Source organism: Patagioenas fasciata, chromosome 15 (genome assembly GCF_037038585.1).
Source record: "Patagioenas fasciata isolate bPatFas1 chromosome 15, bPatFas1.hap1, whole genome shotgun sequence".
Classification (NCBI taxonomy): Eukaryota; Metazoa; Chordata; class Aves; order Columbiformes; family Columbidae; genus Patagioenas; species Patagioenas fasciata.
This window is the reverse complement of record NC_092534.1, coordinates 9,102,344-9,125,066: the sequence shown is the minus strand read 5'-3', so window position 1 is coordinate 9,125,066 and position 22,723 is coordinate 9,102,344. Positions and strand designations below refer to the sequence as shown.

General features: G+C 55.1%; 1 protein-coding gene across 13 annotated transcripts in view; it reads right to left on the bottom strand.

Moving 5' to 3' along the window:
* Positions 1 to 397: 397 nt before the first annotated feature.
* LOC136108889 (ankyrin repeat and fibronectin type-III domain-containing protein 1-like) overlaps positions 398 to 22,723 on the bottom strand; it is a 223,922-nt gene continuing 201,596 nt past the window's right edge. For all 13 annotated transcript variants that reach the window (XM_071815076.1, XM_071815075.1, XM_071815078.1 and 10 more), the window contains 18 exons: positions 15,626 to 15,827; positions 15,116 to 15,323; positions 14,653 to 14,847; positions 14,283 to 14,396; positions 13,561 to 13,658; positions 12,080 to 12,170; positions 10,011 to 10,118; positions 9,662 to 9,761; positions 8,966 to 9,098; positions 8,065 to 8,184; positions 7,461 to 7,676; positions 6,985 to 7,151; positions 6,512 to 6,662; positions 5,589 to 5,757; positions 5,163 to 5,329; positions 4,604 to 4,814; positions 3,623 to 4,305; positions 398 to 1,632 (listed from right to left, as the gene is read on the bottom strand). In XM_071815076.1, the coding sequence (XP_071671177.1) occupies positions 1,345 to 1,632; positions 3,623 to 4,305; positions 4,604 to 4,814; positions 5,163 to 5,329; positions 5,589 to 5,757; positions 6,512 to 6,662; positions 6,985 to 7,151; positions 7,461 to 7,676; positions 8,065 to 8,184; positions 8,966 to 9,098; positions 9,662 to 9,761; positions 10,011 to 10,118; positions 12,080 to 12,170; positions 13,561 to 13,658; positions 14,283 to 14,396; positions 14,653 to 14,847; positions 15,116 to 15,323; positions 15,626 to 15,827 (3,421 nt within the window). In that variant the 3' untranslated portion in view covers positions 398 to 1,344. The remainder of the gene's footprint in view (positions 1,633 to 3,622; positions 4,306 to 4,603; positions 4,815 to 5,162; positions 5,330 to 5,588; positions 5,758 to 6,511; positions 6,663 to 6,984; positions 7,152 to 7,460; positions 7,677 to 8,064; positions 8,185 to 8,965; positions 9,099 to 9,661; positions 9,762 to 10,010; positions 10,119 to 12,079; positions 12,171 to 13,560; positions 13,659 to 14,282; positions 14,397 to 14,652; positions 14,848 to 15,115; positions 15,324 to 15,625; positions 15,828 to 22,723) is intronic.

Sequence of the window (22,723 nt, the reverse complement as noted above, 5' to 3'; positions counted from 1 at the left end):
GCTGCTCCCTTGGATGTGTCTGCGCCAGCTGTGATGCAGCTGCAAGCTCTCACCACTGTCCGTGCTCTTCTCTTGGTGGGGGCTGCAGGACCAAATTAATGCATTAACTGCAGACGTTTGGGCCCTACAACCATTAGGTTTCCAACGCCGTGTGGAGGTGACTGCCTTTGCATGACAAAGCTTATTTTACTGCCTTACAGAGCAATGAAGCCCAGAAAAGCATTTCTAAGTGGCACTTTGCTCCCACACATGCAATTTTCATGTTAACGTAAACCTTTACTGGGTGGAAAGCAACCCACTAAGTGCTCCTGGGAAAGATAAGCCCAGCCCTTGAAATCAGGGCTAATTTGCAGATGAAGGAACACTACTCATCAAGCCACAAGAAGGAAAGGAGTGATACACAGTCAGCAGCAGTCATCTTTACTATGGAGCACAGGAGATCAGAAAAATGACCTTGTTAACAAGAGACCTAGTGGCTAACAAAATGTCATGCTGTAGGACATACAAGAGAGGCCAAGCACAATTACCAGAACAAAACGGCAACCGAGAAGGGAAGGAAATCCTAGGGGGGTGAGCAGGGTGATGTGGTAGATGCCCTGTAGCAAACCTCTAGTGGTGGTGTCAACACAGCTGTGTGCACATCTGTGTGGGCATGAGGCTGGCTGCGTGGGTTCCTTTTGCCTTTAAAACAAGTCAAAGGGTCTTGACCTCTTACACAACTCCCGTGTCTCTAGCACAACTATTATTCTTGGTTTTTTTGGTCAGAAAAAAATAACAATATCATTTTGTTCCAAGAACTATGTGCAAGAATTGTTTCTCCAGGTAGAGTGAAAGGAGGGCAGATGGGAAAACACCTTTCTCAGTGCTGTCCTTGTGACTCGTGCCCTCTCCTCATTGACACCACAACCCTCCCCAGCAATCTTCTGTGGCTTTGCTTTCAGTGAATCCCAAACCAGGTTTTTCAGAAAAAGAAGGAAAAAATAAAGGTATTGCTGCTTTTTCTTGTAATATTTTTTCCTCTCACTCTCCCCGCTCCTTTCCCCTTAAAAATGTTTACTTTCAAAAATTCCATTCCTGCAAAGATTCCTCCCAAGCTCTGAGGTCTCCGCACTCCACCCTCTTCTTCTGCAGTCAGAAAAACTGAGTCTCGAAGTCTCTTTGGTTAAAAAAAAAAAAAAATCAAAAAAAATTAACACAAACAAATAACACACAGCCCAGTATGATCCCATTCCACCCCGCGGATGCCTGATGAGAGGGTGTCTGTGGAAGAAGGAAGCATCAGAGACGAGCTGTCTGCTCTCTGGAAGCTGAGGTCCCTGCGCCGCCCAGCTGTCTCTCCTCCTCTCACACGGTGGTGGCTGGTCCGTACTGGAGCACCAGGGGGGACGTCTCTTTGATCCGGACGTAGAACCGTCCCTCAGGCTGGGTAGCTTGGAGGGACAGAGGCAAGAAGTCATCGGGAAGCCACTGCTCGCTCTCGTTGGAGGCAAACACCAGTCCGAAGTGCTCCAGTTGTTCCTCGCCGTAGCAGAAGGCGGTCGAGCCGCCCAGCATACTGCGGGAGACGTTGTTCATCTCAAGCACCACCAGCTTCACCACCTCCCCAGCGGATGTCTGGCTGGTGATGTGCAGCTGCAGAAAGAGAAAGGTGGGAAAGATGAATGGTAAGGGGGAGGAACAAGGAGTAACTCGAGGCCAGAGGCATCACACAGTGTGTCCTACAGCGGTGAGCACTGGGGTGGAGGAACTGCTGCCCCAAAAGTGCCTGGTGCAAAGCCGCAGGCACACTGCGCCTGGGGACACTCAGCAAGCCACAGTCCCAGCTCAGGCAGCACCCGCTGGCCTCCACTGCACTCCGTGTCCCTACAGCTCCGCTCTTGCCTGTGTCACCTACACCTCACCCATTCCGCTTGGGCTGTCCCACCGTCCCATAACCTGCAGCTGGAGAGGGACAGTCCCGGCCCTGCTCCTGGCAGCACTGAGGCATCTGAGTAAAGACCCTCTCGTGAGCAGGATCCCAACCCTCAGACCAGCTGCACCTCAATGGCTCTGCCAAGCTAGCGGTGCTGAAGCTGAAGACGCTTTGGGAAGCGGTGCTAAGTTTTGTCCCATTCACAAACCTGGGGTTTCCCCACCAACAGCTGCCCTTGCTCTCCCTCTCCACTTTCTTGAGGACTTCCCTCTGAATCCTGAATATGGTTGAGAAAATGAGCTCATCCAGGCTCCGACTGCTAACGACTGTCAGGAACCCACTACTTGACTTCAAAGGCCCTAAAGCGGGACATCCATCCTCGCCCGGGCAAGGCGATGGTTTCCTTTGGCACATCCGTGTGGGTTTGCGGAGCGCCGCGAGCAGTGCCCCGGCGGGGTGGTCCGAGCCCTCGGCCCACGTGAACCCTGCCAGTTCCAAACAATCATCGCAGGGCTCAGCTGATTTACGCCAGCTGAGGAGACTTTCCTTTGAACTCGGCTTTCTTCGAGAAGAACATCGTAAAACGCTTTCAAGCAGGCGTGTCCAGAGCTTTGCAACTTCAAAAGCCACGTGGGCAGCCCGCCAGGAACCCGAAGGCTGCGCTTCAGTTGCATAGAAATCTATGGTAATTTCTCAAATGGAAAATAAAATACTGCGAGTCACATTCCCCTCTGTTTCTACCATCCCTGCAGGGTGCAGAGAAACTGGCTATCAAAATTCCCCAGCAATAAAACCCACCAGCCCCTGGGCTCTGTCCTTCCTCTGCCATTTTACGGGCAGGCTCTGCTTGCGTTTCTCCATCAGCTCTGGGAACCAGGAATGACAGAAGGGAAATTTCCATGGGGAAAGGATCTCCACGGCTGGGAGCAAAGGAGGTGGACCTGCCCAAGATATGTGCCCAGGGGACCTCCTCCATGGGGGATCCCACTCAGACCAGAGGGTGATCAGACCTGGGGGTCAACTCTCAGCAAAGCTCTTGAGGAGCAAAACCAAGTCGTACAGTGGTTCTGGTGGACCCCAACACCTGCAGCCAGGAGGCAGCTCTGCCTGCTCCGCTCCACGGGCTGGATATGAGTGGGTCCTGCACTCCCTTCCCCAAAGTTCACATGGGGTTGAAGGGAGCAGAGAAGAGACCTGGGGAGAGAGGCTGTGGGAAAGCTGGGGAGAGGGCAGGAGGGTGACAGCTGGATTTCATCCAGGGGGTTGACGTGTTTCAACACCAGGATGAGACAAGCGAAACCCATCAAAGTGACCACTACTCACTGCCTGCTCGCCCTGGGTGGCACTAACCCACTGTCAGCTACTGAACCATGGACTGAGAACTGAAAAACGGCTCCACTGCCTTGTTCCCCCAAAATACCCTACCTGTGGCCCTGGCTCACCCTCTCTGCAGCAGTGGCCATCGCTCCAGCAGAGCCATGCGCCCCATCCTGTGCTGCTGGGAGCCTTGTCACTGCTGCAGGGACAAAGGGACGCAGGGTGCGAGTGCTGCAGGGCTCAAAGGGACCTCACCCCTGGCCAGTGGCAGATGGAGAGGGCAGTGCTAGGCAAGGGGCACGTGAGCCCTCGCTGCCTGCCTTCCCCATCTTGTCAGCCCTTTCCATCTGGGCACGGCACAGCCACAGCACTGCCCTTTGCAGGCTCTGGTACCTTGACACTGGTCTCTTTGGAGAGTCCGGTTTCATACTGTGGGCAGACCTGCAAGGTGACAGAGCCTGGCTTCTTCCTTTGGTCAGCCAAGCACCCAGGCTGCTCTGGCTGCTCCTGGAAGCTCTGAGTCCACTCGTCCGAGCGCGTTCGGAAGACGGGCTCTGAACCCTGCCCAACCTGGCTGTGCTCGGGGTTGGGCGTCAAGCCAGTCCCCAGCCTGAGTCGGCCACAGTGGCCCGTGGTCCTGCTCTCTGTTGGGGAGCTGTCCACAGAGCCGGGGCAGGACTTTCTGGCCACCTGGCAGTGCGGTTTGGGGAAGTCCAGGCTGCTGGTTCGGACGCAGTACGCTTGCCGCTTCTCCGTGATGCGCAGCAGCTCGATCTGTCGGCTGGGCAGGACGAAGTCGCTGTCGTAGAGCTCAGGGGCTGGCCGGGGCTCCTCCGGTGGTGGTGGCGGAGGTGGTGGTGGAGGTGGTGGTGGAGTCTTGAGCTCATAGGTCTGCAAGACATCTGGGGCGCTGTCCCGAAGGGTGCGGGCAACTCTCCTGCTGCAGCACTCAGGCCCCGAGGAAGAGGACAGCAGGTCGAGTTCCTTTGGGCTCTGTGCTCTGCTGGAGTCATAGTCACTGTCAGTGGCCAGGAACACCTCTGAAGATCCCTCCTCATCTGACAGCCCGTGTGAGTCTGTGAGGGGCATAAGACAAGCAAAGAAGGCTCAGTCTTGTTGTCAGCAATCCCAGCTGAAGGTTTGCACCAGGTGGAGTCCAAGGAAGCCCCCAAGCATTGCCATCTTTACTGTGCTCACCAACGCTTCAGCAGAGCAGGTCCTGCCCCCACGGAGAGCGACTGCCCTGCCCATACTCCTGACACTGGCCCTGCCTGCACCCCCACAGTGCAGCCAGCCAGAGCAGCCCCCTATCCCCCCGAGCACGGGCAGCTCCCTGAGCCCTGTGACAGGAGCTTTGCAAAGCCGACTCCTTACCGGAGTTGATCTTGCGGCTGGTCTCTGGTGAGGGTGCTGGGGAGGGAAGGTAGTCGAGGTGGGATGAGGTGGATTGGGTTTTCTCCTTCATCGCAGCCCCAGCCTCGCTGAGGAAGCCACTGAGAGACACTCCGCAGGAGGGCTGCTTGTACCGCGCGTGTTGCAGGGCATCCATAATCCAGCGCATCTCACGCCAGATCTCCTCCATTTGCTGCCAAAATAGGAAATGAAGAGTTGCTTTCAAAAAAGCAAATAACAGCGACAAAAAAGCCCCACAGCCAAACAGAGGTTCTTCCTACACACCTTTCCCAAGAGACGAAAGCTCTGGGGGAATCCCTGAGTCATGGAATCCCAAGAAAGTGCTCTCTGGTGGTAAGATGCTGCTTTGGCCACTGGCAGCTGTCAGTTCAGCAGGACCCGCCTGCTGCAGGCAGGGGTGCTGGGAAAGGGGGTAGCGTGCAGATGCTCCTGCAGCTCATCCAGGGCCCGACTGTCTTGGCCATGTCCCAGGGGCACTACCATGTCTGGCTCCCTCCCAGTGTGCCCCCGCTCCATGTACCTGGATGTAGTCCTGGACCTGCTGGTGCCTCTGCTTCGCAGTGGAGAGCTCAGCATCAGAGAAAGCCTCCCTGAGGCTCTGCTGAGAGAGGAGCGACTCCAGCTCCAGGAGGGCTGACACCTGGCAGTACTGGGTGATAAACTCCCGATCATATGTGAAGAAGTGGACTGACAGAGTGAAAAAAGAGAGGAGGGAATTAAAAATATCAGGTCCTTTGCTGTGGATGGCCTACAGGCTCCTCCCTGCTCACCCAGCAGGCAATGCTGTTCTCTAGCCTGCCCAGACAGACCTCAGCATCACCCTCCATCCCTTCTCTCCCAGGGAAGGTGAGGGAGCTCCAGCCCACCCCATATGCCCACCCCAGCTCTCGTGCGATCTGAGAGAACAAGATCAGCAAGGTCTGGTTTTGGTATTCTCTCTCCTCACCTAGCTCGAAGATCTGCAGTGGCAGCGTGAGGAAGCCAGAGCGAGGGGTGTAGGGGTTGTTCTGGCCTGGAGCGGTGCAGACATCATCTGATGGAGGCAGCAACAGCAGGAAGGAGACCTGGCCCCCAAAGTCCAGCACCTCTTGGCTGTACAGACGGAAATCTTTGGCCTGCAAGAAGACACTGCAAGTAACAGCTGCAAACGTCACCTCGTGCGCCCTCATCCACAGAGGAGTCCCAGGCACCACCCTCAGCAGAGGGACACTGCTGTTTCAGCCCACAGCCAGAGGTTCCTTGCTTTTTGCATAATCTGCACACCTCCCTTTCTCTCTTATTTTTCCTGAAAGTCTCTAAACTACGGGTCAAAGTCACTACAAGAGGGTCTTAGTGAAGAAGCGGCACCAAGCATGAGCTCAGCCCTGCTCAGAGCGGTGCCTTCATAGCTGCTCGGCCAAAAGCATGTGCCCGGCACATTCACCTTCCCAGTGAATACTCAGCATGGTGGAGGAGGGACTTTTCCCCATGCAGTCTGGCCCCAGGGGCTGCAGCTCCAATCCAGCACTGTCCAGTGACCATCCTGCTTTGGAGTGGCAGAGCTGAGCTGGTCTCATGCTGCAAGGGCTGAGCCCAGGACCAAACCCAATGGTCCAAACAATAATGCAAACCCAGCTTCCCCATCCTTGCTTTGGACATACAGACAGGTGGAAGTAAGACAAACAACTCCTGAGGACACTGTCCCTGGGCAGGCAGATGCTTCTAACCCTGACTGTCCACCACTTGCCTTCTGTTTGCACGGGACTAAAACCTGATTGATGCTTTGGGCTCCCCAAGAGGGCCCAGGGGCTGTGGTACTGGTCTGCTGCAGTGACCAGCATTGTGCTCCATGGTTTCTTCCCCTCCCCAGACCTCAGCACCTGCCCCTACCTCTTGCAATGGGATGTTGACCAGAGTCATTAGCTCCTTGATGGCCACTTGGAGCTCCTGAAACAAGTGGTTCTGGGAGGTCTCAGCCTCTGGCTCTGCAGGAACAGGCTCCTCCATACTGGCCATCTTCTGCAGCCATTCCCACTCCTCCCTGGAGAAGGGAGAGACAGACATGTACAGGAGGGAGTGGCTCAGGTGGACTTGAACATGCAGTCGCTATGAGAGCTGTGTTTGTTCAGCTGTTCCTACCCAGACTGTGTAGCACCCCAAGGGATGTGGGAGCTGCAGAGGTAGAGGGGGACCTTGGTTTGCTCAAGCCCCAGGTTGCCCTGCATGGCAGGCAGTGGGGCTGAGCAGGAATGCTATGCTGCTGCCAGGAGCCTGAGAGCAGAAGCAGAAGGTGTCAGGTGCTCTCAGGCTGAATGGGACAGGGGACCCTGGATGCCCTGGCTAAGCTGCCCTGCAAGCCCCACCTGGAGATGTTTGGGTTGGAGCGAATCTTGACATGGCAGAGGATGTTGGGGAGCTGCTCCGGCACCAGCACTCGAATCTGATCCACGGCACTGCAAAGCTTCAAGTAGCCCAGGTAGAGGCCCGGGGAGAGGGCATGGCTGCTGTGCTGGTGGTAAGCCAGCTTATCCTGTGGAGAAAGGTGCTGCTGGATGGAGCAAGCCCTTGCAGCAGGGCTCTCTCCTGCCCTCGTATCAGACACCCAGCTGCCAAAAGGGAAGTGGCAAGAGCGAGCACAATCCAGTACTGCCAGGATGAATCCAGCACCAGCCTGATGCTTTCCCTCAAAGCAACAGGGATTTTGCAGTCTGGCTGGGCTTTGCTCCCCCCACCTGCAGCCAGGACCAAGCCCTCGGTGGTCTGGGCTCTGCCATGGCCTTTCCAGGCCAAGGGGAGAAGGGAGCACTGGCAGTCCTGCAATGGAGCCCACTGCAATCACCTGGAGGGAGATCAGCAGCGTGTCCAGAGCAGTGGGCTCCTCTGGGGAGGACACGGACTTGCGGCTGGTCTGCAGTTTGCAGACGGGAACCCAGCGGACGCTCTCGAAGGTCTGGTTGGTCTTCACCTCCTTCAGGGTGACGATGAGGATGTTGCCCTGTTTGTCTTTGACAGGCTCAAAGAAGACCTGCCCCAGGTCCTGGATGCCCAGCAGCCCCTGCATGATGGGATGGGAGGGCAGGAGAAAGCAGCTGGTCAGGGAACATCCTTCAAGGCACGGTGCTCTGTGGGTCTGGGCAGCCAGGATATGACTGGGGGGGGTCTCTCCTCCACCAGTGGGAAACCAGCCTGCCCAGCAAAGCACCCACTGACAGCCCTCAGACCCTCTGTGTGAGATTGCCATAAAGTCTGACACCCCATGAGTGGGGTCCCGCCAGGGAGGACAAAGCAGGCGCACCCAGTCCTGTCACTGACTGAGCCGTGGGCAGGACTGGAAAAGCCTGAGGTTTTTCTGGGTGCAGCACATCCACATGCTGCTCCCAAGGGACCCTGGCCCCACAGTGCCCCCCAAAAAACACTCACGCCTCCCCCAGATCCACCCTCACCTGCATTTGCGAGATGGCCAGCAGCATCTTGAAGCGCGTCTGCAAGATGCAGGAGCAGGACGACTGGGAGACGGTGACACACTGCCGCAGCCACAGGATCTCGTCCCACATGCACGACACCTGTGACACACCAAAGGGTCATCACCACCAGCTGCCATTGCCTGCAGCTGGTTCACACAGAGGTGTTTTGGGGAAATCCATCTGCCTTTTTGTTTGAGCTGGGCTAGGAATGTGCACAGGCACATACCACCTCTCAGCAGGGGTGTGATTTCCCATGCCACAGGTACCCTGAGATGCCTCCACAGCCTTTACCTGAGGGAAGCACCATGCCGTGTCCACTTGGGAATCTGCCTTCATCTAGGAATGAGACCTTCTCAAGTTTGAGTAGAAGATAGCCAAAAGAAGGAAGGAGAAGACAGCCTTCTCCCTCAGTAGATAAGGACCATCAAGCAAAAGATTTTGACCCTGAGCTGCCCACCTCCCCTTTCACTAAACCTCCTCACAGGAGAGGACAAGGTAGCAGCACCCTGCACGTTCTGCTCTGTATAAGAGAGACAGAGCTGCTGTGGCAGGATGCTGCAGCGAAGTAGTTAACATAGCCAAGAAGCTCCTGGTATCCCTGCGGAGAGACAAGTGGTTTCTTGGTCCTTGCTGAACCCTGGTGAGCAGAAAGCTTGTGTGCTGCCTGCGCTGCCGAGTCCCAGAACCTCGGGGGAGCTGCCGTCAGCTGAAGGCAGCAGTGGTGCATGATGCCCGCTTGGCTCACTCCGGCACTCCCAGGCTGTGACATCTCTCGACATTGCTCTGTTTCACGAGTGCATGAGGGCAGCGGCACAGCGGTGCTCCTAGAGGCAATGCTAGAGCTGCAAGATGTTGCATACAGGGTCCCTGGGCCACCCACCTTGGTGAACCAGAGAAAATCCTGCATGAGCAAGCAGGAGTAGGTGTCATCGATCTCCACCACGGGGATCTGGTCTTCGTGGGTCACCAGGATGTTGTCGTCCTTGTAGAAGATGGCTGTCAGGTAGAGGCCCCTGCATGGGAGGGAAGACAGACTTCAGCGTCAGCCCCGGCTGCCAGCTTCATCTCCCAAAGGGTCTCTCTCCCAAGGGCAGAGGAGGTGCGCTGCCCCAGGTCTCAGCTCCTCCAACAGCCTGTGGAGCAGGAATCTAATGCTGCCAGCAAGGCAAGCCTGGCTGATGCCACGGCTGATGCCATGTCCGATTCTCCAGACAGTGCCAGGGAGCGCAATGGGGCCAGGTGTCTGCAGGAGACATGCTGTGGGACTTGGAGGCCAAGCATGAAAGTGGGTTGTGGGAGGGTGGTGGGGTGTCGGGTGATGCTCAGAGATGGTGCAGAGATTTGGGTACAGGTGCAGATTGGCCAGTCTGGATGGAAACATCAAGGAGAAATGTGTGATTTCTGGGCAGCTAGACTCATCTTCACTCACAGCACTAGGTCAGTCCATGCAAGGATCAGCCTCTGAGTACCCCCAGCCCTTGGCTTGTGCCTGCAGCTCCTGGCTGTGCCCAGGGTGGGCAGCCCTGTGTCCCTGCTAGGAGTCAGGCTCTCTACCACCCACGCACTAGCCTCTTACCGCTTCAGTGTCTTGAGAAACTTGCTGCCAGGGTGGAAGAGGTGCTTGAGGCTCTTGGAGACTGAGTGCTTCCTGCTCTGGGGCTGGTTCTTGCAGGGCTCTGGGGAGCAGAGAGCAGAAGATGCTGCAGCAGATGAAGGGCCATGCCGGCAGCCTGTGGCACGGCATACCAACCTGCTGGGAAGGCTCTGCCAAGGTCTCCACTGCCTCAGCTGTCTCCCTGCTATGCTCATCCATGGGACAGATCTACTCCTGATGCCACCACAGCCCCTGGACTATGCCACAACCCTGGGGGTCCTGGCTGGATCCCCCACCCCAGCCTCCCCACAGTGCCATGCCAAGCACTCACCATGGCAAACGCAGTGCTGGTGCACAGTCTTCACCTGGCCCAGCAGATGGTCCAGAGCTTCAGCTTGTCCCCTTCGTCGTGGGGCCCGACCATCATACTCCCGCCAGTCTGCAGAGGACAGAGCAGCATCACCCTCAGCACCCCTTGTCCTGGGGGGAAAGAGGGGTTCCTGTCCCCTCCTCCACACAGCACATCACCTCCTGGCACCTCCTCGGTGTCCCACAGGCATAGCATAGCAGAGTAGCAGTTCTGCCAGGCTCCTCTGGGTGGGCTGGGCTTTGGGAGATCCTCAGTTTTGCACCTCTCTACCCAGGAGGATCCCAGCTCTGCACAGCAGCCCATGGGCACCAGCCACCCCATGGCACAGCAAAAACTTGGCATAGGGAAAGAACAAGGTCCTGTCTGTTGCTGCCACACTTCATTGGTCTTAAAGTAATAAAATTCTTTCCAGTGTCTTCCTCCAGGTCTTCCCTGGAGCTGCACCTTTCTCCAAGTGAGTGCCGAGAGCTGGGCTCACCTCGGCAAACACATAAATAAGTTCCTGCCAGCTCCACTGAGTGCGAGACAGCAGCAGGACCAAGAGTGGGGCCGGTGACCCGCCAGTGCTTCTACGTTAGCTTTACATTAATTGCTTTTAACACCTCCTATGTCCTGCCTGCTGCTGTTTTCCATGGAAAGATCAGCTCTGTTAACTTTGGCTGGGGCTTGTCACTATTTTTAGGAGCTTTAAAAACACCCAGGGAGGTGCCTGACTATATTCTGCTGGGCCAGAGTGGGATCTTTATTGAAGGGAGAAATATTAATGCGGATAAAAATAAATAAAACCCACTCACGTCTGATTCACTTCAGCCATAGTCTGTATCGATGCTGCATGGATGAGGAATGTGACCCGTGCAGGACAGCAAAGGGGATTTAAAGTGGGTGCAAACCTGACAGACACCCACTGCCAGGAGAGGGTAAAGCCAGGGCAATGTCTTGCATGGGTGGGCTTGCTCTACGCATTCATATACACACAGATATACAGGGTGTTTTAAAAAGATGGACCCAATGTCAAAGCAGTATATTGGGTAAATTGGGTCCATCTTTTTAAAACACTCTGTATTTTTGTGTTTTCCCTATCAGTGCTACAGTGCTTGTGTATCTGCAGCTCAAGCTATGCCAGGCGCCCACTGCCCTGCTGCTGTCTCCTTGGGATGGGCTCAGCTGCTCCAGGTCTCAGGACTGGTGGTGAGGGGCAGAGGCCACCTTGGAGCCCCTTCAGCTCTGAACTTCACCCTTTGGGGCTGCTCCTTCCCATTGAGCCCTCCTGGTCTGTCTCTCCCAGCACCCTGAGGTGCCTTGTGTGGAACTGCGTGGCTTTTCCCTCCTGCTTGCCCCAGTGCCAGCGTGAGGAGGTTAGTGCTGACAGCCTACAGCTGGTCTCTGGTGGGGCTCATGACCCCCATCACAGCTCAGTGCCAGGGAACACAGGCTCCCAGGGCTGGGTAAGAGCATGTGGTGGCACAGGGAGCCTGTTGCCACCCGGGACCAGGACAGCTCTGAGTCCTGGGCAGCATCTCCAGGGACTGAGGTGGGACACCTCACCTTGTCTCCCCTCAGCACATGCCGTCTGTGGTATCGCTCAAGCTTGGCCACTGTGGGGCAGATGTCACTCAGGTGGTAAGGACTGACCCAAAATGTGCCCTGCACTAAATTGCAAACCTCTGCTGAAAATATCAGTGGTGTCTTTCCTTCCTATGGTGGAGATGGCTACATTATTTTCCTTTTAACTGAGAAAGCAAAACATCCTCTTCTCCTAGCTCCCTCCTTAGGACAAGCTGATCCAGGTGGCCTAAAATGGCTCAGCCTTCACCAGGCAGCCAGAACAATTTCAGGTTGAAAAATTAGTATTTGGCAAAGCTTCTATCAGCTGGAGGCAGCATCCCAGATCCCCAGGCACAGTCTCCCTGCTTGGCCCAAGACTCCAAATGCTGCCTCTGCTCCCATGTCCACTATACCCCAACCCAGCCTTCCCCCAAACCATCCCACAGCTGGTGCTGGCTCCTGTGGGCATTCCCAGTGGTACTTACTGGAAGGGATGGCAGATGGGGGCATGGAAGCTTGCGGGGGACCCCAGCCCTTCATGTTGTAGGCAGACACCCGGACGTAGTAAGCTGTGCCCTGTGAGGAGGGAAGCCACACTCAGCATTCCAGCACCTCTTCTGGCTCAGTGTGTGAGGGAAGAAGGATCCCCTTCAGCCCGGTACACCAGTAGACCACAAGGAGTACTAAACTGGGAGCCCGCACCATGGGTCACTGGCTCTGACCTCCCCCAGCTGTACAAAGCTCTTGTTGTTGGACACTAGAGAATCCCCACAGCCTGAGTGACTGGTTTTGGGGGAGGCAGAGGAAAGACAGGACATTGCAAATGTCCCTTGCCAGGAGATGCTCTGGCCTCAAAGACATGGGGCTTCCACAGCCTGGAGGGTCAGGGAGCTGCCTTTCTGCTAGGACATGCAAGGATCCAGCCCCTGGAGAGCGGGAGCTTGTGGCATGGTGACAGTAATTAAAGGCCTCTGATTAAAGCTCAGTCAAGCTGCTGGATGTTTCAAGGCGTCCAGGCACTCATGAAGGCAGAGAGGAGTCTGCAAAGCAGTTCTGAAAGCATGATGGATGGGCTCAGGCCAGCTTCTTGCAGCAGCGCTGCTCTGGGCTCTGCTTGAGTACCGTCCTGCCACGCACCAGGGCAGCTCTCCTACCCCCGCCATCACTGCCTTGGTTAAGTCCCTCCAACCACATCGAGGGATTTCCTACTGCTCAAGCCAGCAATCCCTGCCTGCCCTGGAGCTTCAGTGCTGAACCTCCCTGATAAGGGCAACCCCATCCATTCCAGCATCTCCCTGTGTTCCCAGCCTTGACTCCGTCCTGTCGCGGTCCCCATCCCACCCTGTCTCCATCATGCTGGTCCAATACGTGCCAGTGACAGGACAGCAGCCCTTGGGGAGGGGACAGCTGACAGGCAGCCTGGCCCCTGAGGTTCTCAGGAAGATAAAACAGCAGGGAGTCCCAGCCTCAACCAGCTCGTGACCTTGTTGAGCTCCCGCAGATGGAGACAGGGCTGGTTTCCCCCTCTCCAGTGAGCGACGAGGCTGGTGTGGGGGGTTGATCTGTGCAGGTGGCAGAGGAAGGAGCCACTGATTTATTGCCCAGGAGGAGCATGGGTGGAGATGAGAGTGGCGGGGACAGAGGATAAATCAGGCGCTCGATGAATGGGCTCATTCTGCCTTTCACCCGGGAGTCCCCCGGCACCCTGTGTGGGGGTTTCCCCATTGTCAGGGCGGCCATGACTGTGCAGGGACAGTCAGATGACTCTTCTGGCCCAAGGCTCTTGGTTCTGTCCATGGGCTGTGCTGAATGCCACCGTGACACAATCTTATTCCTCCTGCTTGAAATGATGCCACATCCCCTCCAGGGAAGGACCCCATGGGCTGTACCATAGCCAGTGGCTTTTCCTGGCTGCGGACTCTCCCCTCAACAGCCTGAACCCCCTTGAGGTGCCCCAAGAGCTCACCGACACCAGTCCCCGGATGGTGAAGTGCAGGTTCTTCAGCTTGTCGATCACAGCTTCCCCAAGTAGCGGCGAGAAGGTGGGGGAGCAGCTCCACTCCACTGAAAGGAGAGAGACCCCAAGGTGCTGCATGGCCCTGGAGCAGGGACAGGTCAGCAGGGCTGGCTGCAGTGTGTCAGGGCCAGAAGCTGCACAGGGACTGTGGGCAGCACAGCAGCTGGAAGCAGCGGAGTGAAGGCAGGAGAGAGGAGGAGCAGAACATGGAGCTGTGGTCCTCCTCCTCACCGAGCCATGTCAGACAGGGTCAGACACTCAAATTATGGGTCAAGAGCTGAGGACAGAGAAAATTGTCCCAGAAGCCAAAAATATCTGGTTTAAGAGGGTGAGGGGCACAGAAGCGGCAGGACAGCAATGGCTCTGCAGTGTGCAGGGTGAAGGGGCACCAAACAAGTTGCACCTTGAGTTTTGCCTTGGTGCAAGATGGTGGTTTGGTCCAGCTCAGAGCATTTGGGTGGTGGCTGAGCTGTCCAGCAGCGTGCAGCCCTGGCTCCTCCTGCACTCGAGCACAAATGTGGCTTGACAGGGGCTTGGCAGCACTGCCAATACCTCTGGTCCACTGGCACGGCATGCCTAGGGTGAGCATCCCAGAGCATCCTCCTGGCACACCTGAGGTGCTTGGAATGTATGCATGTCCCCTATACTGGTGTGGGGACCCCAGTCCATACCTTTGTACTTGGTGACAACAGCAGAGTTGACGTTCAGAGGCTCCCAGAAGGTCACCTGCACCGAGGAACTGCTGGCCACAGAGAGGTGGACATTGGTGGGGGCATCTGGCACTCCTGGGGACAGAAAGCACAGGGACCACTACGGTGAGGATGGTCACTCTGAACCCCTCAGTGTCCCTCCTGGGCTTCCCCCAACACCCAGGGACATGTCCTCAGAGCACTCACACCCTCTGCATCCACACAGCAAGCCCTGGTTATAGGGTGCAGAGATTCTCTGGCAGGCACTGGTGCCTGGACCACACACCACCCCACTCCTTCCTCCAGCATGGGGGTTGTCCCCTGGCCCCCCAGTCCTCCTGTGGGCACTCACGGGCATGCTCAAACCCCGCCTTCATGCGCTTGTACAGCCGGTATCGCCACTCCCAGGCCCTGAGCTGCTTCTCCTTCTCGGAGCAGTCGGTGTTGGGTGCCTCGTTCACCACCTGTGCCGTCAGCTCGTTGACACGCTGCTCCGCTTCCCGCACCAGCGTGGAGAGGTGCAGTGAGCGGCTCTCCAGGCTCACAACTGTGGGGTGGGTGGGCACGGCCGTGGGTACCGGGAGGGAAGAGAAGGTGGTTAGGGCAAGCCCAGGCTCTGCTGGCACCAAGTCTTCACACCGATACCCCATCCTCCCCTCTACATCCTGCTCCTGGGCTCCACTCGAGCCCCCGCTACAGCCTGCACCAGCTACGCAGAGGCCAGTGAACGCCTCCCCACCAGGACCCCGCTGCCTGGGATGCCCCGTTCCACCAGGCTGGAGACCCAGGTGATGGGTTCCCCCACACCAACTCACAGTGTGGGCTCTCCTTTGCTCCGGCCTGCAGCAGGGCCTTGGCGATGGGAGCATTGTTGGTCATGATGGCGATGTCCAGCGGCAGCAGCCCCTCACTGTTGGGGGTGTTGAGGTCCAGTTCCTCGGGGCTGTACTGCTTCAGCAGCTCCTGGACCCTGTCTAGGTCCTGCAGCTCCACGGCCTCAAAGAGGGCAGCATTGCTCTGGAACTGGACAGAAGGAGAGATGCAGGTCAGCTGAGCATGGAGCACCGTCCTCCAGCCCACCCAACACCCTCAGCCCTTCACTAGCATCCCATTAATCCAAAACAGGGGGCTGCCCTGGTCCCAGAGGCTCAGGAGCATTAGTTCCTCGCAGACAGATAGAGGATGCTGAGCAAACACTAGGATCAGCTCCAGCTGAACCTGCTCCAGGGTAGCTTCCACCCAGGCATCAGCATCACCCACGCACGGACCCTCCATTCCCATCTTTCCAGCTGTGGTGGCACTGGATGTCACCAGGGTGCACTGACCAGGTAGGACTTGCGGAGCTTCTCCTTCTCGCCCCTTCCTGCCAGGCTGCCCTCATCGAAGGACGTGTAGTTGACGCGGAATTTCCCCGACAGGTTTCGGTAGAGCCTCTTGGCCGCGTTTGGTGAGGAAGGGCCCGGTGGCTTCCTGGCCTGTGCCAGCTGCAAGTCCCGCATCTGCTGTGTCATTTTAGGCGAGGATGACCTGAGAAAGGGCAAGGAGGTGTGAGGAAATAAGGCACCTCTGCAGCGTTGGGACGGAGGCACGACCCAGGAGAGCCAGAGCAGCACTGACGCAAGTGCTGCAAGGCAGCTGCTGGTGCCAGCAACACCCTTATCTGTTCCCAGCTGAGGTCAGTTGTTCCCGCTTCCCATCACTGCTACACCACTACTCCTGTGGGGTTGCCCAGGGGCTCATATGAACCCTGTGGGTGAGAAATTTCCTTCTAGACCCAAGTACCAGTCTGACCCCACACTGTCCTTGAGCCAGGATGCCAAAACCAACTTCAGGATGCTCAGTTCTGCAACTGGTCACCATCCATCACACCAGGAAAACCTCTCCTTACTCCAGTCTCTGCCACCCAGCTCCTACAGAGATGAGCTGCCCCATCCGAGGTTGCTAACACCCCCTCAGCAGAGGGGGCCGCAGACCCCAGCCCTGCACTGGATGAGTGCTGCCCATCATGCAGCTGGCTTGGAACAGCCATGCATAGTCTCTCTACATCCATCCTTCTAGCAGGAACCCTTCTGTACTTATGGCCATCCCTCAGCCCTCTTTGGTACATGACTCTCCTTGGGGTCTTTATTCCAGCAAAGGGTACCCTCCGAAAACAAAGTGAGAGCAGGGAATGGACAAGGAGCCACTTCTAATGGCACTGAGACAAGATCAGGTCCCAGTGGGGACCAGTGACCCCTTGTCTCCAGCTCATCAGCAGACCCAGGCTCCACAGCTGCTCCTCATCGTCTCCATCCACACCAATGAAGCCACAAAATCTTTTCTCCACCCTGATTTTGATTTCTGCTTTAAACAGCCATGAGAAATACATGCAAGTCACTAGGAAAGCTGGCATCTTTTCCTGGCTTCACAGAAGGGGAGCTGCCCCTCTCCCTGCAGCCAGGACCCTCATGTCCCCACAGGGCAAAGTCCCCGGTTTCAGTGCGAGCGTGACCTTGCTGCTGCATGGGGCTGCTGCCCATGAGTCATCCCTGACAGCATGGAGGGTTTTCACTGGCGTCAAACATTTGATCCCCCTCTTGCCATAGCCCATGGCATCGTTCCCAGACAAGGAGCATCAGGTCTAAAGAGCATTTAGCACAACTACACTTAACACAGTTTCTCTCAGTTTTGACCTCATACCCCTGTGTATAAGGTCAGATATTTAGGGGCAAGGTCTTCCCCATATCACTTTATTGCTTAAATATCAAGCAAGGGGTAAATGCGATAAAAAGCATGACAGTTGTCTAGAAGGTCATGCCAAAATATGACCATGAAGCTGTGCCTGTGATGATGATGTTTATAAAGCCATAATCAGGATGCAGGATATTAATAACAACCTCGCTACATGCTCTTCATCGTCCTGACTTCAGATCAGGCACAGTGGGCTGCAGGAGTCCTTCAATGATTTTACCTTTTATTACTGTGATATTTGAAAGCGGAAAATTATGGGGAGCTTGGCTTCTGCCAATCACTCATCTCATTAGCTTCAACCTACAGATTTGGAGGTCTCGAGCATGGACCAAGCTGCAGTGTTGAGTTACTGCCTTGGATTCCTCCAGGGATGGGTGTTATCTGTAGGTAGGGCTTTACAGACCAAACAGATGGAGAATATCAACCCCATAAGCTTCAGGTGGCAAGACACCCCTCAGGAACCATGCAGAGGTCCTGCTGGTTCTGGTGAGGAGGAAGAGGAGTAGCTCTGCACCATGTAAGGAACAGACCTGCAGAAGGCGGGGACAGGTTAGAGAACCAGCCCTGGGCTCACTGGGACCTACCTGGCTCTGGATGCAGATACTCAGCTCACAGCCATGGCAGCATAAGCACATCACGTTTCACCATGGACATGGAGCAGCTTCTGGCACAGCCAGTGCTGGAAGCTCCACACACGGCACAGACAAGCCTCTACAGATGGCAAGTACAAGACCCCAGACACCAAAGGAGCAGAAAAGCATCACAAAGTTCTGCTGTTACCAGTAGACAGAAATGAAGAGAGAAAAGCCACCCATGTGCAGACAGGGTGCTCTGGCAGGAAGAGGCAACCAGGAAGGCAGGTCCTGACCCATGGACCAAGCCCAAGAAGCAAAACGCTATCTGACATACTTAGGAAAGTGAAATAACTGACTCATGAGACTTTTCAGCAAAACCTTGCCTTTTCTCTTGTGTATAAGAGTTCCCTGCTGCCCAAAGCTCACTCTCTCCCACCTCCATCTGCTGCTCAGAGGTGAACACAGCTCTTCGAGCAGGCTCAATGAGGTGCCCAATTCCTCTCTGGTTCCCCTGCATCCAAGGAGGCAACAATGCTCTCCCATATTAGGAAAGGAAGGAAGACCCCAAAAGTACCTCTCCAGAAGCTGAGTTAGACCCTGTTTTAACAGATCCCTGCACCATCCATGTCTGCAGAATCAAGGCTTAAAAAAAGGAGTGGTGCATTGGAGGAAAAGCACTTTTTTCTGCCAATTAAAATTCACAGCAAAGAACCCAGTACAGGCAGACTCCACAATCTGGAGGAAGTTCCCTCAGAGATGGTAGAAACAGAGGCAACACAGAAATTTCTCACTATTTTCCCTCATCTGATCTGCTTTTAATGAGAAGTAAATAGACGGAAATTATTCAGAGCTCAGGAGTGAACATCTATCTATATTAAACCGGCTGCCCCAAAGATAAAAGAGTTTCCTGCCCTGTGGTTATGAGTCATATGGACTCAGTGAAATAGTCCTGATTTATCTAGAGCTAAACTGTGCAATGGAGCAACTGATAGCTGCAAACAACACCCACACGTGTCATGTCCTCAGGGTATGACCGACCAGCACCAGCTCATCCTGATGGCAATGCCCCATTCTGTGGGGAGGTGGTAGGATGAGATCCCACCTCCTCTGCCTTTATAGTCTCAGTGCAGCTGAACTAAACTTATCTTGATCACAATCAGTTCTTGTTGCTAATTATTTACCTACCTACTGCAAACCCTGCAGCTGGGATGGGTGCTTTGTCTGCCCCAGCAGTTCAGCTTTCTGGTTGTGGGATGTGTTCGTAACCATCAGGGAGCTGGTGCAGACATCAGGTCTGCAATGCCTTTAGTCCATGTACCAGCAAACTTCATGGGGAAGGCTGAGGTTTTGCTAAAGGATATGCTAGGGCTGGCCAGATCCGTCTCATGAAACCAATGCAATGAGGATTTTTTTTAAAGCACATGAAGATGGATGTGCATGTCAACTCATTTTATCCCTCCTTCTGCAATGAACACAAGCAAATCTACTGGGTAGTTTATAACATTGTGGTTTCTGCATATTCTGGGTTTTAATGTTTCCAAAGCTGCAGATCTTGGCCTAATAAACAGTGTTAATAATTGTTGTAATTATATTATTTTAAGAGCATTTTGTTTAAGGGCGTAGCCTCTCCGAGCCTCCAGCAGAGAACCAGTCCATGTCAGGCAGGGCAGCCCTGTCCCGCCAGCAGAGCCCTGACTCGGCCTGGCTGGCAGGAGCTCTGCCCATGCTGAGCCCAGCAGGACCCAGCTGTCCTTCCCCAAGCACCCCTGGGGACAACCCACACCGGGCACCCACAGCACCAGATGTGCAACCCCCAGGGCACTGTGTCCTCTGCCACTACATGGTCCTGTCTCCAGGATAGAGGCTGGTGGTACCCAGACAGGCAATTACTGTCCTGCCTGGAGGGCACCAGATGTGGCTGCTGGGGATCATGAGCCACAAAAAAAATCAGAGGGATGGAACACCTGTGAGGACAGGCTGAGAGAGTTGGGGTTGTTCAGCCTGAATAAGAGAAGGTCTTGGGAGACCTGATTGTGGTCATTCAGTACTTAAAAGGGGCTGATAAGAAAGATGTGGACAGACTTTTCAGCAGGGCCTGCTGTGATAGGACAAGGGGTAACGGTTTTAAACGAAAAGATGAGAGATTCAGGTTAGACATGAGGAAGAAATATTTTGCACTGAGGGTGGTGAGAGCCTGGCCCATGTTGTCTAGAGAGGTGGTGGATGCCCCATCCCTGGAGACATCCCAGACCGGGCTGAACGGGGCTCTGAGCAACCTGATCTGGGTAAAGTTGTCCCTGCTCACGGCAGGGGTTGGACTGGATGAGCTTTGAAGGTCCCTTCCAACCCAAACCATTCTGTGATTCTATGGTGGCCACCCCATGATTCCTCCCACCAGTGGGAGCCTGGGCTGTGAAAACGCTCATGTGCCAGCAACGCTACTGCTGGTGGCAATGGCCTTCCAGCCAAAAACTGAGGCTGCCCGGTCCCTGCCACCCCCCACATCGACTGTGGAAAGGATGAGCACACGGGGGCAGACTCCAGCCCGCTGCAGCAGACATGAGCTCAGTGCCATCGTCCTCAGGGTTGGCGTGGGTGGCTGTCGCTTTGGGACGCTGCTCCCCACCGTCTGCAGCCTAATGCAGCAGAGAGCGAAGGCACAGGGCTCTGTGCATGAGAAGAAGGGAGCCCGAGGGATGGAGGATGAAAGGTGTTAATATTTTGAAAGGACTAGGTTTGGAGTGGGGGGGAGGAGAAGGACTGGGTCCTTGCAGAGACCGTTGTAGCCTCGTGGCACCACAGCTCTCAGTGGTACATTAGCACCAGGGATGCTTTCCTGAACCTCAGCTCAATTCAGTCACAGGGTTATCCAGAAAATAAACAGGCAAAGGACAGGTGAAGCCTAAGAAACAGTTATTGGGGAGAGTCAAGCCCAACCCAACCCATCCAACCTCATCCTAAACTCGGAGTGTGCATCAAGAGCTCAGCCAGCAAGACTGACATAGAGGCTGTTTCCAAAGAAATCTGAGTGCAAGGGGTCTTTCCTCATTGGAACACACTCAGTCACGCTTGCCCTTGGCGCTTGCAGGGAATCACATGTTATGGCCGCAAATGCTTGGACACCAAATATTCCCTGGCTGAAGTCCACTTGAGCTCCTAATATGCCCAGCAGCTCCTTTCAGCTCATGGGGACAGGAACCAGAAGCACAGTGTCCAGCACCAAGAGGAGCTGCTGATGCATTCACATTTTCCACACTTTCTGCCTGAGTATAAGCCATTCTTCAGGACTGGGGAAATAGAGACTGGATCCAAAATGGAGCATGAGTAGGGAAGCCCTTCCAAAAGAGTGGAATTTCATAACCCACCAAAAGGCACACTCAGAACTAGGACAAAATACTGTGCTTAGCATCCCTGTAAGGCAGCAGGACTCACAGGAGCAGCCTGCACACCAGCTACCCATCCTGAGATGGATGTACCTTGAAGGTATTTAAATATGGTGTGGTGACCTGGCCATACAAAGATGGAGCAAAACACTCCTGCTCCGTGGAAACATCTGTGTGCCTGGAAAATGCACTTGCTTATTGAAACCTGGGTCCAGGAAAAGGGACCAAACCAGATCCAAGGCATTGTTTGTTTGTTTCCTACATATTTTCTCTTTTTTCCCCATTTGGCAAACCCACTGGGTTTTGTTTTGAATGGAGCCGAAAAGAGCATGCCTCTTTTGTTTAGCAATAACAACTTACTTATATAGATCCTGCTCCTGCCAGTACATTTTTGTTGGAGCTCCAGAAGCCCAGCACTATTAGCCCAATGCTCAGAGGAGCTCAGCACCGTGCAAGGCCAGGAGATGCTGCACAGCACCCAGGTCGGTGCAGTCTCCCATGTATCAGGCACCAGTTTGGCAATGTTGGTGTGGCTGCACGGGGCCTCTGTCATCTCCAAATCAGGCATACAGCAGTGCATGTAGGTGCTTCTTGAGGAGCTTGGGACCCAAGCCAGCAGAGAGCAGGCCCCATGGCCACACAGCCCACCGCATTGTGGCACGGCACTGGATTTGAGAGCTGACTCCCAGCAGCTCAGTACCTAAATAAGCTGAGGAGAACAACATATCATGGGCAAGATCTGCAACATCCCGCCAGCGTTCAGCGCCCTGCAGCTCTGCAGGGGAAGAAGCAGAGGATTCCCCTGTGAGAGCAAGAGGGGTTCAGCATCACACCTTGCTGTCCAGGCTGTTCCCTGAATCAGGAGGCTTTTGCATTCCTTGGGGAACCCTCGCGCAGGGGTCATGGCAGCAGGGAAGGATGTGGGCTGGACACGCAATGTCCCACATCACGTGGCTGGCGGGCATGTTGGCAGTGTCCTCCCGAGACATGGCCATGTCCCCATGGTGTCACACAGCAGGGAAGAATCTGCCCACACAACTCATCCCCTGGGCACCTCCCTCCTAAATCGCAGGCTCTGAATTTGGGAGAGATAGAGTCTTCAGAACTCCAAGAGAGGTTGAGAGCCAACCAAGTAGATCACTTGTTGAGTCTGCGAAAGCCTCCCATAAAACACCGCTTTTCTGCAGGCTGAGCAGTATTTTTTGGGGAGGAAGGGAGCAGAGACGCTCCAGCAAATTCTGCTGGAACACAATAATGCTTTTTTTTTTTTTAATTAAGAATCCCAATAATGTGTTTTAAATGAGCACAGAAGGAGCCTGTGGCTCAACTCCTGTTAAGATATGACCCAAATCAGACTTTCAGTTCCTCGGTTCCCTATGACAGTCTGCCATCGCAGTCAGGACTGCTGTCGCACACACCGTAGTCACAAAGCAGGACTGTCCTGGCTGTGCTCGCACACACGCATCTCTCTTGGGCAGCTCCTGCCCTGTCTGCGCACACCCCTCACACAGTATTGCCAGGACGGGACACTTCTCCTCAGGGACCGGGATGAGGGACGGTGCGCAATGGCTGGCTCTCTAGCCAAGACAGATGATGCCGACAGTGCCACTTGAGGGAGGGGAAATGTAAAATGCCAGAGACTCGCACTGGCTCCATCCATGGACCAAGCTCAGAAAGGAGATGCTGGAAGGGAGAAGCAACATCCACGTCAGGCTGTTAGCTCTGCACCCCAGCC